Source organism: Eleutherodactylus coqui, chromosome 2 (genome assembly GCF_035609145.1).
Source record: "Eleutherodactylus coqui strain aEleCoq1 chromosome 2, aEleCoq1.hap1, whole genome shotgun sequence".
NCBI classification, from domain to species: Eukaryota; Metazoa; Chordata; class Amphibia; order Anura; family Eleutherodactylidae; genus Eleutherodactylus; species Eleutherodactylus coqui.
The window spans coordinates 333,252,068-333,265,701 of record NC_089838.1 but is presented as its reverse complement, the minus strand read 5'-3'; the positions used below and the strand labels follow the sequence as shown (position 1 = coordinate 333,265,701).

At 43.2% G+C, this 13,634-nt stretch overlaps 1 protein-coding gene across 1 annotated transcript; it reads right to left on the bottom strand.

Moving 5' to 3' along the window:
• Positions 1-3,160: 3,160 nt before the first annotated feature.
• Positions 3,161-4,789, bottom strand: LOC136610358 (olfactory receptor 8B8-like). Its single transcript, XM_066589590.1, has 2 exons — positions 4,721-4,789; positions 3,161-4,078 (listed from the first exon to the last, which is right to left on the bottom strand). The coding sequence occupies exons 1-2, from the start codon at positions 4,787-4,789 to the stop codon at positions 3,161-3,163; spliced, it is 987 nt and encodes a 328-aa protein (XP_066445687.1).
• Positions 4,790-13,634: the final 8,845 nt, after the last annotated feature.

Genomic DNA, 13,634 nt, shown 5'->3' with positions numbered 1-13,634 from the left:
AGAAAGTGATGGGAACGACACAGAAACGGATAGGGCAGGCGAGGGCCTACATGTTGGGCTGCATCTCAAGTTCCCAGGTCCGACTATTAAGCCACAATAGTGGCAAGAGTGAGACCCCCCACCCCCACATTGTCAGCATAAAGATCGTTCTCCTCTGCCACAGCTGTAACAGCTGTGGCAGAGAAGAATGATGTTAGCCCATTGAATTCAATGGAGTCGGCAATACAGCTGGCTCCATTGAAAGCAATGGGCTGCCAGCGATCGCGGGATGAATTGTCGGGAAGGGGTTAAATATATAAGCCCTTCCCTGCAATTCATCCAGAAATGTGTAAAAATAAAAAATATATATATACTCACCTGGTCCCGGCAGACGGAGTTCAGCGCGGCCAGCGGCAGTCCTCCTGAACTGCTCTGAACAGCTGTGAGTAGTATTCAGCAGCCGGGGATTTATAATCCCCGCCTGCTGAATGAGCTGCCTCTAATTGGTCACAGCCTGACCAATCAGAGGCAGATTCCACTCACACACCCATTCATGAATTTATGAATGGGTGAGTGACTGCTGCCTCTCATCTGATTGGTCCCGCTGAGCCAATCAGAGGCAGCAGTCACACACACATGTCATCTAATTTTGTTGTTGCCTTCAGTCTACAAGACCTCTTCCTGTCAGAGTTTTCTCTAGTTTCTAAGTGCTTTTTGATGGCATAGAAAACTGTACTTTCTGTGACCGTGGAAATTCTTCTGTAGGACAGACGTACACTTCTATGGGTAATATTTGTCTGTCTTCTTTGGTTAATTGCCTTTTTCTTGCCATTATGATAGCAATGTACTCTGTCATGAGGGGCAAAACTATTCAAAATCTCCCCTAAAGGGTGTTGTAAATACGTCTGTTCCAATATTAGTTATAAAGAAATGGAGGGTTTTAAAGTAACCTACGAAAGTTGAGACACTGTAGGAATAGTATGGATCCAGATTGAAACCTTAAGTTGCTTTCATTGATGTGTTTCCTGAAAAAGCCTTTTGGTTAAAATTATAAATTTTGTTTATTGTTGCTTTTTAGGTTTACATTTCATAATATGTTTATGTTTTTAACTTCATTTTCAACATTAGCACCACTTCCTTTTATTTGCTAGACTTGAACTATGTTGATGTTGGAAAAATTGAGGTCTTCTAAAACTTTTAATAGATATATTATCTACAACCCTAATTCCAAAAAAGTTTGGACGCTGTGTAAAATGTAAATAAATATTAAGAAAAAGAGAATACAAGGATTTGGAAATCTCATCTAACCATATTAATTCACAATAGAACTTAAAACATATATCAAAAGTTGAAAGTGAGACATTTTTCCATTTCATTAAAAAATAACTCATTTAGAAATAAATGGCGGTAACATATCTCAAAAAAAAGTTTTTACAGGGTAAAAAGAAAGGCTGGAAAAATAAGTGGTACTAATTAAAAACAGGTAAAGGGTAAATTTTCTGATAAATCACATGACTGAGTATAAAAAGATCAAGTGAAAGAGGCAGAGTCTCTCAGAAGCAAATATGGTCAGAGGTTCACCAATCTGAAAAACTGTATCTAAAAATTGTGGAACAATTTCAGAATGGTTCCTCAATGTAAAAGTATGAAGACGTTGAATATCTCACCATCTATAGTATGTAATCTCATCAAAAGATTCAGAGAATCTGTAGAAATTAATGTGCACAAGGACAATTGTCAATATAGGATGTTCTAAATATATAGGCCCTCAGATGGCTGTGCATTAAAAACAGGCATGATACTGTAATCACTGCATGGGCTCAAGAATACTTCCAGAAATCATTGTCCATGAAAGCAGTTCACTATGCAATCCACAAATGCAAAGAAGAACCAATACATTAATGCAAACTAGAAATACAAATATCTTCTCTGAGCCAAAGCCCACATAAAATGGATATCTTTTATAGAAATAAGGTGGTATAGGTACATACAGCTGTATGACCAGGCAACCAGCATGCATCTACATATGTACAAAATGAAAAACTGTTCAGTAATCAGTATTATCAAAGTTTGAATTTATTTTCTGAAACCATGGACACCCTGTACTGTGGACTCAAACGGAGAGGAACCACCCAGCTTCTTCCCAGTGCACAGTTCAAAAGCCTGCATCTCTGATGGCATGGGGTTGCATCAATGCCTATGGCACACACAGTTTACACAGTGAAAGGCACAGTGAAAGGCACTATCAATGCTAAGCAGTATATAGAGGTTTTTAAACAACATTTACTCCAATTCAGACAACACCTCTTTCAGGGAAGATAATGCTAAAACACATACTGCATCCATCAAACAGCATGGCTTTGCAGAAGAAGAGTCCTGGTGTTGACCTGCCTGACCTTCACGAATAGAGGACATTTGGTGCATTTTAAAAAACAGAAAATCCAGCAAAGAAGACACGGGACTGTTGAGCAGCTAGAATCTTACATCAGACTAGAATTGGACAATATTCTTCTCCCAAAACTCCAGTAATTGGTCTCACTTTGCAGAGATTTACAGACTGTTGTAAAAAGAGGAGTGGATACTACACAATGGTAGACATGACCCTGTCTCAACTTCTTTAAGATGTGTTGCTGCCATCGATTTCTATATCTTCTTTTTTTAAAAACAGAAACACGTCTCATTTACCCTCTGATGTATGTGCTATGTTCTATTGTGAATAAAATATAGATTAATGAGGTCATTGAAAACTATTATCATCAATATATATCTCAATAACCAGTCCATTGTTTTGGCCAGGTTAGCAGAGTAGCAGAAGAGGGGGATACTTGGTGTTCTGAAGACAGGAGACCCAAGATGGGGAAGAGAGGTTTATTCCTTATGCCTTTCAACATTGCACTAGCTTCATCTAGCCTCCCTACTCTCTTAAATTGGTCATGGAATTATTCCCTATCCATTGGAGTGGCTGCTGCTCTAACTTGCTAGAATTATAGTGAGTTGTGCTGCCACACAACGACCCCAGGTAACTATATTCAAATTGCTTTGGTGACATCTTCCTTGATGTCTACTTCTGCTGCCCTGTGAAGTGCTATTTTTCCTGCTTTGAATTGTTTCACCAATCAATTTAAAAAACATAGCATACAAAACCTATGAAGATCTTCTTATTGTTATTTTACCTGATCACTCACTTATGAAGTTTTTTCTGTATGGCTTTTCTAATGTCTTTGTTTCTCAGACTATATATAATGGGATTAACCAGAGGTGTAAGCACAGTATATAGCAGTGATAGGATTTTACTAATGGTAAGTGTTAGGCCTTTTGTTGGGACAACATAAACACAGCATAGAGTCCAGTAGAATATGGAGACCACAATGAGGTGGGAGCTACAGGTAGAGAAAGCTTTATATCTACCAATACTGGATGGAATCCTTAAGACTGCTGAAACAATACAAGTATAAGATACTACAATGACTGTGGTTGGAATAAAGACAACTGGAATGCTTATTATAGAAATTTCCAAGTGAACAATGAAGGTGTCTGAACAGGAAAGTTCTAGTAATGGAACAATGTCACAGAATAAATGGTCAATGATGACTGGTCCACAAAAAATTAGTTTAGCAATTTTTATGACATAAGTCAAAACAATAGAAAATCCAAACAACCAGCAGATTATGGACAATATCACACAATGTCCACTTGTCATTATAGAAGTGTAACGGAGGGGATTGCAGATGGCCACGTATCGGTCATAAGACATCACTGTGAGGAGAAGACATTCAAAAACTACTGGGGCGCATAAAAAATACAACTGAGTCATACAACCAATAAAGGTAATGGTTCCTCCGTTGTTCAGTAGCATGTGAAACAAGTTGGGGACAATATTTGTGATCATCAAGATGTCACTAATGGACAGTTGTGAGATGAAGAAGTACATTGGAGTGTGGAGGTCCTTGCTGGTGGACACCAGGGTGATGATCAGGAGGTTCCCACATATTGTCCCACAGTAAACCACCAGAAAAAGACAGAACAGGAAAATTCTTAAACATTGGCTGCTTTGAAATCCTAAGAGGAAAAACTCAGTGACTGCAGTCAAATTGTTCTCCTGTGTGTAGAACAAAAAAAAATCTTTATTTTCATACCACCAACATATTACAAATCAGACAAAATCAGATGTTACATACAGTATTACAATAATACACAATTTGAAAACTATGGGTAAGGCCGGCTGCACACGGCTGTGATGGGCTCCGCCGCGAAATTCCGCGGCGGAGCCCGTCACGGCGCCCCCCAGGAGACCCCAAACTTACCTGCGGATCCAGCATCCTTGCTCCCGCAAGACGCTTGCCTGCCCACCTCTGCCGCGTCATGTGACACGCCCACCGCATCACATGATGCGGCCGGCCATGTCACATGACGCGGCCGGCCGCTTCATATGACGAGACGGCGGTGGGCGGGGAAGCGTTTTCACGCTATCTTCCGCTATGGTACAGCGGAAGATAGCGTGAACGGACAGCTTCCATTGACTGCAATGGAAGCCGTCTGCGCGTACACCCGCGGCTAATAGAGCATGCCACGGGTGAGGTCGGGAGATTTCACGGTGCGGAATTCTGCGGTGGAATTCCGCACAGTGAGCCCTGAGCTATTAGGTTCAATAGAACCTAATAGCTGCGGGCAACGCAGCGGATTTCCACCGCGAATTACGCGGCAGAAATCCGTTCGTGGGAAGGAGGCCTAAGTGTCCTACTTGTAGCAGCTTACAATCTCTGTGGAAGTAGAGCTGACACAAAAGGTGCAAGTGCTTGTTCTGTACCATGGTCCGGGCATTTTTATATAAATAGGGTGGCATAAGTACATACAGAACAAAGAGTATGCATAGGCTGGTAAATAGAGATGGAGGAGATATAGGGTGGTGCAGCACAGTGGAGAGCTTTGTGGATCAAAGTAATGAGTTTAAATTGTATTCTTTAGTGGATGGGCAACCAATGCAGAGAGTAGCAAAGGGTGCAGGCATCAGAGTAGTGCCTGTCAAAAAGATAAGCTTAGTCATTGCATACATTATAGATTGAAGCCGGGAGTTAGTGAGGGGGAGAACAATCAGTAACGAGTTACAGTAGTCAGACAAGAGCAATGAGATATTTTTACTGTTTCTGCAGTAAGAAAAGGGCAGATTCTGGAGATGTTTTGGGGCGCAGGTGGCATAAGTGAGCAAGTGATTTAATATAAGGAGTGAAGGAAAGATTGGATTAAAATATGACCCACGCAAATAGCTAAATGTGCCGTACTATCGATCAGTGCCCTAAATAAATACTGTAGATCTAGCACACAATACATTAGTTTGGTACATGCCAGATCTGTAGTAGTTATACTGTCATGAGCTAAAAAAGAAACATGCTATAGCTAGAAGGCTACAAATTCATGTTCTAGACATCCTCAAATATATTTTACTAAATATACTGTAACATACTTTATTTTTTTATATGAAACTAACTGTGATGCATTTGCCCGCTGTTAAAACCATCATTATAAAGAAATTAAATAGTTTTAGATCATTTGTGCTGGAATCATGCGCTCAATTCTGACTAAAAGCAAACTCTGCCGAAGTTTGCATTTTCTCCTTGTGTTTGTGTGGGTTTTCTCCCACTGTCTAAAAACATACTAATAAGTTAATTTGGATTTAGATTGTGAGCTCTAATGGGGACCAGGAACCAATGTAAGTGATGCTAATTTTTCTGCAATGCCATAGAGTGCATATGGCGTATACAAATGAGCTTAATAAATGATGTATTTTGTACTGTATACAGGTGCATATTGGCTAGAAGTACAATAGTGGCCAACATTAGAACAGAACAATAAAAAAAATCAGTTCAATGTTAAATATGAATGTTGAACCTTTTCCTACTGAAGGTCACATTAGTAATTAGCTAATAATAAGGAAAATAATTGCCTATTTTTCTAATCACATTTTAGTCCATTTCAGAAGATGTCATTAAGTATTATTACATAGAGGTCACTAATATTACTTACATCTGATATTTCTTTGATCTTGATATTCATTTTCAAATTTCCGTATTACTTTTTATTAATCCGAATTCTTTTGTGAAGAAATACCCCAGAGGAAATAAAATCATGTTATTGGGGTCGTCAGACACAGGAATATGAACCATAATGTGATTAAGTTTACATATTTATATACTAAAGAAAAGGCAGGATGCCAAATAAGAGATGCCTTGGGGATACCTTGTCATTGTCTCACGAGTTGTCTTTGCTTTTGGCAATTAAAGAATATAAATGTAAAACTATAAATAACATTTTGTGTTAACAAAATTAAATCATTAGCTTCTAACTTTGAAGAAATAACATGTAAAGGGTTAGGAGAGTAAAAGAAACACCTCTCAATAGTTATTATAAATTTGTAATTATGCATTGATTTTCTTCCAATCTAGCCATTTAATTTTTGCATTTTGGTTTTGTAATTGACCTCCTCAAGACAGTAAAATTTTAGATACTTAGAAGCTAAGAAACCCTTTGAAGATATATATTTTTTATGGAAATGAATGTACTTCCAAAACTGAAATAGATTTGCAATTAGTTTTAGTTAAAGAGGTTTCCTGCCAGCTGTATAAAACAACTAGTTGTCAGGTTTATTTCAACAGCCAAGGGCTCTTTCCCATGAGTGCATATACAGCTACGGCGCTTTTACTTTTTCACGCCTGAATGGGCGTCTTTCTGTGATCACGGTCAGCGTTTTCTCATCCATTCACAAGACTGGGAGTGTTGTTTTTAGCAAAAATATACGCCACATCCCTGAAAACCCCCGCTCAGCTAAAATCCTCGAGATGTCTTCCAGTCCCTATATAGAGGCACCTGTTAGCTTTTCGCAGTATTGGACACTGCATAAATTCCCCCCTCTCCCTTCTCTTTCCCTGTTCCCATAGGAGTCTATAGGACCCACTGGCGTATATTGGCTAAACATAGTTCCAGAACTATGTTTTGGTTGAGCGTATATGTGCCGATCACATATATTTTTCACTTTTCGTGCTGCCGGTGCATTTATGCACCGTATATTCAGCCGTGTGAATGGCTGCATTGGAAACCAATGCTTCACATGGGTACTGTATATGCGCTAGGGCGTGAAAACGCGGCGTACATGCACTCGTGGGAATAAAGCCTAATTCTCAGGGAGTGGAGGAAAAGCTCTCTCTTCTTTTAACCCCTTCAGACCCAGCTGTTTTGTACCTTAAGGACGAGGCACTTTTGGGGGATTTTAGCCATGCGGTAGTTTTACTGCCCTATTTTTTTCCCTTTAACTTCCAAAATTATTTTTGCTGCTTTATGTTTCGTGTTTTTTAAATATCTTTTTCACAGACTTTATTTTCCCGTTTTTTAGTAAAAAAAAGAGTTTTTAATAGAGATGAGTGAGCACAATCGTCCGAGCTTGATGCTCGTTCGAGCATTAGGGTACTTGAGATGTTCGTTACTCGAGTCAAACACCACGTGGTATTCGAGTCAATTCCATTTCCTTCCCTGCATGTTTAGCGCCATTTTCTAGCCAATAGACATGCAGGGAAGGCATTATCCCACACCACCAGCAGTGAGCGGCTGGTGAGATCAAATGACCGCCGAGTAATTAAAGCGGTCCCGCCCGCGGCTCGCCTCAGACACATGCTGGTAGAGGTTAGGGAAAATGCTGCTGATATAGGGAAAGTGTTAGCGTAGGTCCTGTCTTCAAGAACCCCAACGGTCCTTCTTAGGGCTACATCTGACCGTGTGCATTACTGTTGTGGCTGGTTGGAAGCAGTAGTGCACCAGTTTTGTTTTTTTCATATCGGGCTGTGCAGATCATTACAGCTATAGTGTTCTCAGTCTGCAGTGTATTATACAGAGTTTAGGGAAAGTGTTGCTGCTGATATACAGAAAGTGTTAGAGTAGGATCCTGTCTTCAGAAACCCCAAAGCTCCTTCGTTGGGCTACAGCTGACCGTGTGCATTATAGTTGGGGCCTGCTGGGAGTAGTAGTGCATCCATTTTTGTATTACGCATTTAGGCCTGTTTGCAGCCTTTCAGTAATAGTTTCCGCTCTCACCGTGAAACTGCACTCAAATATTTCCTAGCCTGCTGCGAACGACTTCATTTATACTGTTCTCTGTCTGCAGTGAATTAGACACAGTGTGTTGGGGCACAGCCACTTCCATAGGGAAAGTTATATACACTATACAGTCTGTATCCTCTGTGCAAAAACCCCAAAGCTCCTTCGTTGGGCTACATAGAATCGTGTGCATTTTACTTGGGGCCTGCTGGGAGTAGTAGTGCATCCATTTTTGTATTACACATCCAGGCCTGTTTGCAGTTTTTTCAGTAATGGTTTTTTCAGGCTGCAGTGCCGTACAATACCGCTCTCACCGTGAAAATGCACTCAAATAATTCCTAGCCTTCTGCGAACTACTTAATTTATACCGTTCTGTGTCTGCAGTGCATTAGACAGAGGTCTCACCGATAAACAGTACTGTAATATTACTGGGGCCACTGCAAAGTATTTCAGCTCTGCCACTGTGCAGAGAATCTCACAACACCCTTTCCTTGGTGGGGTTGAGATAGCTGCAGTTACCAGCACTATCCACTGGCTTTAGAGTCTTCTCCCACTTCACACAGCCTCTATTATCTACAAGTCTCTGCGAGCAGTAAATTACCCCTAGGTATCAATGCAAGATAGCAGGTTACTTTTTTCAAGTCACACTTAACGATGGACACGTGGACAAGTACTGGTGGGCAGTGCCACTATGTCTACCTGGCGGCACTTTGGGTGAAGGAATCAGAGCTTGGGACCGCTCACGTGCTACCCACACCCAGAATAGCAGGTGCTACCTCGGTGCTGGTATCTGCAGCGTACAAGCCACCTCCTCCAAACCCACCCCCCTTCTCCACCTCCACCACCTGCACCCCTCAATTACGAAATGTGAGCACATCACCAGCAGTCGGTAACGCATGGCACGGCAGCACAGCGGAGGGCAAGCATCAGCAAGCCGAGCTGAAACTAATCTGCTTAGGTGACAAGAGGCACACAGCCCCCAAGCTCTTACAGGGTCTGACAGAGCAGACCGACCTCTGGCTTTCGCCGCTGAGCCTCCAACTGGGCATGGTCGCGTGTGACAACTGCCGTAACCTGGTGGCGCCTCGGCAGCTTGGCAGCCTCACACACGCACCATGCCTGGTCCACATCTTCAATCTGAAGGCTCAGCGGTTTCTGAAAAGCTACCCTCACTTGTCTGACCTGCTCGGCAGGATGCGCCGCGTATGCGCACATTTCCGCAAGTCCACCATGGACGCTGCCACCCTGAGGACCCTGCAACATCGGTTTAATCTGCCAGAGCACCGACTGATGTGTGACGTGCCCACACGGTGAAATTCTACGCTGCACATGTTGGCCAGGCTGTATGAGCAGCGTAGAGCAGTAGTGGAATACCAACTTCAACATGGGCGGCGTTGTGGTAGTCAGCCTCCCCAATTCTTTATCGAGGAGTGGGCCTGGATGGCAGATATCTGTTGGTCCTCGGAAACTTTGAGGAGTCTACCCAGATTGGGAGCAACGATGCTGCAATCATTAGCGTTACCATCCCGCTGCTATGCCTGCTGAGAAGTTCGCTGCAAAGCATAAAGTCCGACGCTTTGCAGTTGAAAGAGGAGACGGGGGATGACAGTATGTCGCTTGATAGCCAGACCACCCTCATGTCTATATCTCAGCGTGTTTTCGAGGAGAAGGAGGGGGCGGAGGAGCAGGAGGAGGGGGAAGAGGCAGCTGTGCACACTGCAGAGGGTACCCATGCTGCTTGTCTCTCATCAGTTGAGCGTGTATGTGCTGTGGAAGAGGAGGAGGATCCAGAAAATTATCTTCCTAGTGAGGACAGCCATGTCTTGCGTACTGGCACCCTGGCACACATGGCTGACTTCATGTTAGGCTGCCTTTCTCGTGACCCTCGCGTTAGACACATTCTGGCCAACACGGATTACTGGGTGTACACCCTTCTCGACCCACGGTATAAGGAGAACCTTTCCACTCTCATTCCAGAAGAGGAAAGGGGTACGAGAGTGATGCAATACCACAGGGTCCTGGTGGAAAAGGTGATGCAAAACTTCCCATCAGACAGCGCTAGTGGCAGAAGGCGCAGTTCCAAGGGCCAAGTAGCAGGGGAGGTGCAGAGATCAGGCAGCATGTACAGCGCAGGCAGGGTAACACTCTCCAAGGCCTTTGCCAGCGTTATGGCTCCCCAGCAAGACTGTGTCACCAATCCCCAGTCAAGGCTGAGTTGGAGGGAGCACTGTAAAAAGATGGTGAGGGAGTACGTAGCAGATCGTACCACCGTCCTCCGAGATGCCTCTGCTCCATACAACTATTGGGTGTCAAAACTGGACACGTGGCACAAACTTGCGCTGTACGCCCTGGAGGTGCTAGCTTGCCCTGACGCTACCGTCTTGTCAGAGAGGGTGTTTAGTGCAGCTGGGGGAATCATCACAGATAAGCTTACCTGCCTGTCAACTGCCAGTGCCAACATGCTTACACTCATAAAAATTAACAAAGCCTGGATTTTCGCAGACTTCTCTTATCCACCGGTGGAAAGCAGCGGTACCTAAAGATTCTTTTCACTGCAACCGGAGAAATAAGCATTCTCTATCACCCGAAAAAAAGGGGGAATTAGATTTGTCAATCACTCTCGAATATTAGTCTTCCTCCTCCTACTCCTCCTCCTGAAAAATCATGTCATCACGCTGAACTGCCAATTTTTCTGTGGCCCAAAAGGCTCTGCTTACAATTTTTTTTACAATTTTTCAACGTTTCAAAAGTATTGATACTTTAACAGAAACCATTTTTTCTTATCGCAAGGCTGCCTCCAGGCTCTGTTGCAAATTAAGCAACAGCGAGCTGTATCTTTAAAAAGTATTTCTTGTACTCTTAGCACACCAATTTTTCTGGCCCTCACCTATACTGTTATCTATCTAATTTTTCCGGCCTTCGTCTACACTCATGGTACACTAATGTTTCAGGGGTTCGCCTATACTCTTGCTACAGAAATGTTACTGGGGTTGGCCTATACTCTTGCTACAGAAATGTTACTCGAGGTCGCCTATACTTCTGCTGCAGAAATGTTACAGGGGTCTGCCTATACCTTTGCTACAGGAATGTTACTGGGTTATGCCTCTACTTTTACTACAGAAATGTTACAGGGGTCTGCCTATACATGTGTTACAGAAATGTTACAGGAGTCTGCCTATACTTTTACTATGGAAATTTTACTGGGGTCTGCCTACACTTCTGCTACAGAAATGTTACTGGGGTCTGCCTATACTTCTGCTACAGGAATTTTACAGGGTTCTGCCTCTACTTTTACTACTGAAATGTTACAGGGGTCTACCTATACTTCGGCTACAGAAATGTTACTGGGGTCTGCCTATACTTCTGCTACAGTAGAAATAGGAAAATCCCGCAGCACACCTAACACATGCACTTCAGTGCAGAGGTTCCAGTCTGTATATGCCAAGCCACCTGTGGGGTCATGAACCAAACCCCACGTACGCGCGGTGCGCCGGGAAGATTCACCTGACAGTATATCCGGGTGAACATATGAATGGAGACATAGTGGAATGCTGTGTGGAGCAGCCCAACACATGGATGCAGTCCAGGTTTTACCTTAATGTATATGTGTAGAGAACCTTGTCTTTTGTATAGTCCATGTCTGTTTTTTGTTTCATGTGTGTTGTATTACTTACTAATTAAGGAGTTGGAGGAGTGTCCTCCCTGTCTGTCCTCACTATATAAGATGTGTGTTCATGGCAATGTATTAGGCTTGAAAAAGACTTAGATTAAGTCGAAACGTCGCCATTTTATGGAGCAATAAAACCCTTTTTTTACTATCTTTACACCGTTGATGCTGCCGCCTCCTTGGATACCATTATACTTCTGCTACAGGAATTTTACAGGGGGTTGCCTCTAATTTTACTACAGAAATGTTACTGGGGTCTGCCTATACTTCTGCTACAGAAATGTTACAGGGGTCTGCCTATTCTTTTACTACAGAAATGTTACAGCGGTCTGCCTCTACTTTTACTACAGAAATGTTACTGGGGTCTGCCTATACTTCTGCTACAGAAATGTTACAGGGGTCTGCCTATTCTTTTACTACAGAAATGTTACAGCGGTCTGCCTCTACTTTTACTACAGAAATGTTACTGGGGTCTGCCTATACTTCTGCTACAGAAATGTTACTGGGATCTGCCTGTACTTCTGCCTTAGGAATTTTACAGGGGTCTGCCTATACTTCTGCTACAGAAATGTGACAGGGGTTTGCCTACACTTTTACTTCAGAAATGTTACTGGGGTCTGCCTATAGTTCTACTACAGAAATGTTACTGGGGTCCGCTTATACCTTTGCTACTGAAATGTTACTGGGGTCCGCTTATACCTTTGCTAATGAAATGTTACTGGGGTCCGCCTATACTTTTACTACAGAAATGTTACAGGGGTTTGCCTATACTTCTGCTGCAGAAATGTTGCAGGGGTCTGCCTATACTTCTGCTAAAGAAATGATACTGGGGTCTGCCTATACTTCTACGACTGAAATGTTACTGGGGTATGCCTATACTTTTACTACAGAAATGTTACTGGTAGAGATGTGTGAACGTACTCGTCCAAACTTAATGCTCGCTCGAGTATTAGGGTACCCGAGATGCTCATTACTCGAGACGAGCACCACGCGTTACTCGACTCAATTCCATTTCCTTCCTTGCATGTTTTGCACCATTTTCTGGCCAATAGACATGCAGGGAAGGCATAACAACTTCCTCCTGTGATGTTCCAGCCCTTTCCCACTCCCCTGCAGTGAGTGGCTGGCGAGATCAAGTGACCGCCGAGTATTTATAGCAGTTCCGCCCACTGCTCGCCTCAGACACACACTGGCAGAGATTAGGGAGGGTGCTGTTCCAGCTGTTCCTGCTATAGGGAGAGTGTTAGGCTAATGTCAGCGTCTTCAAGAACCCCAACGTTCTTTCTTAGGGCCACATCTTACCGTCTATTACTGTTGTGGCTGCTAGGAGTAGTTTTGCACCAATTGTTATTTTTCATCTTGGGCTCTGCAGACTATTGCGTTCTCAGTCTGCAGCCAATTATACAGAGTATAGGGGAAATACTGGTGAGGCAGGGACAGTGCTAGTGTAGAATCCAGTCAAAAAGCACCCCAAAAAAGCTCCTGCTTAGGGCTACCTGTGACCGTGTGCATTACTGTTGTGGCTGCTGTGAGTCGTAGTGGCTCACTATTAGCCAGCTTGGCCTTTCTGCAGGCAAGCGTATAATTATTTCGGTGTGCGCTACAGTACTGCTGTCAGCCTCCAAGTGCAGGCCAATAATTGCCTCATTTTTTACAGCGCTCTGTGCGTCCCGTAAACTTCACGCACAGCGTACGGCCACAGCTGCTGATAGGGGGGAAGGCATATACACGCTATCTAGGCTGCTGGTTTTTATAAAAAAAAAACTGAAAAAAAATCCTCCTTAGGGCTACCTGGGACCGTGTGCAGTTTTCAGCGTGGCTGCTGGGAGTTGCAGTGGCTCACTATCAGCCAGCTAGGCCTTGCTGCAGGCAAGCGTATAATTTTTTGAGCCTACAGTGTGCGTAA

Coding starts and splice junctions, on each gene's coding strand:
- LOC136610358 (XM_066589590.1), bottom strand. CDS start 4,789: ATGGTACAGAACAAGCACTTGCACCTTTTGTGTCAGCTCTACTTCCAC. Junction 4,079..4,720: donor GAGATTGTAAGCTGCTACAA/GTAGGACACTTA, acceptor TTCTACACACAG/GAGAACAATTTGACTGCAGT.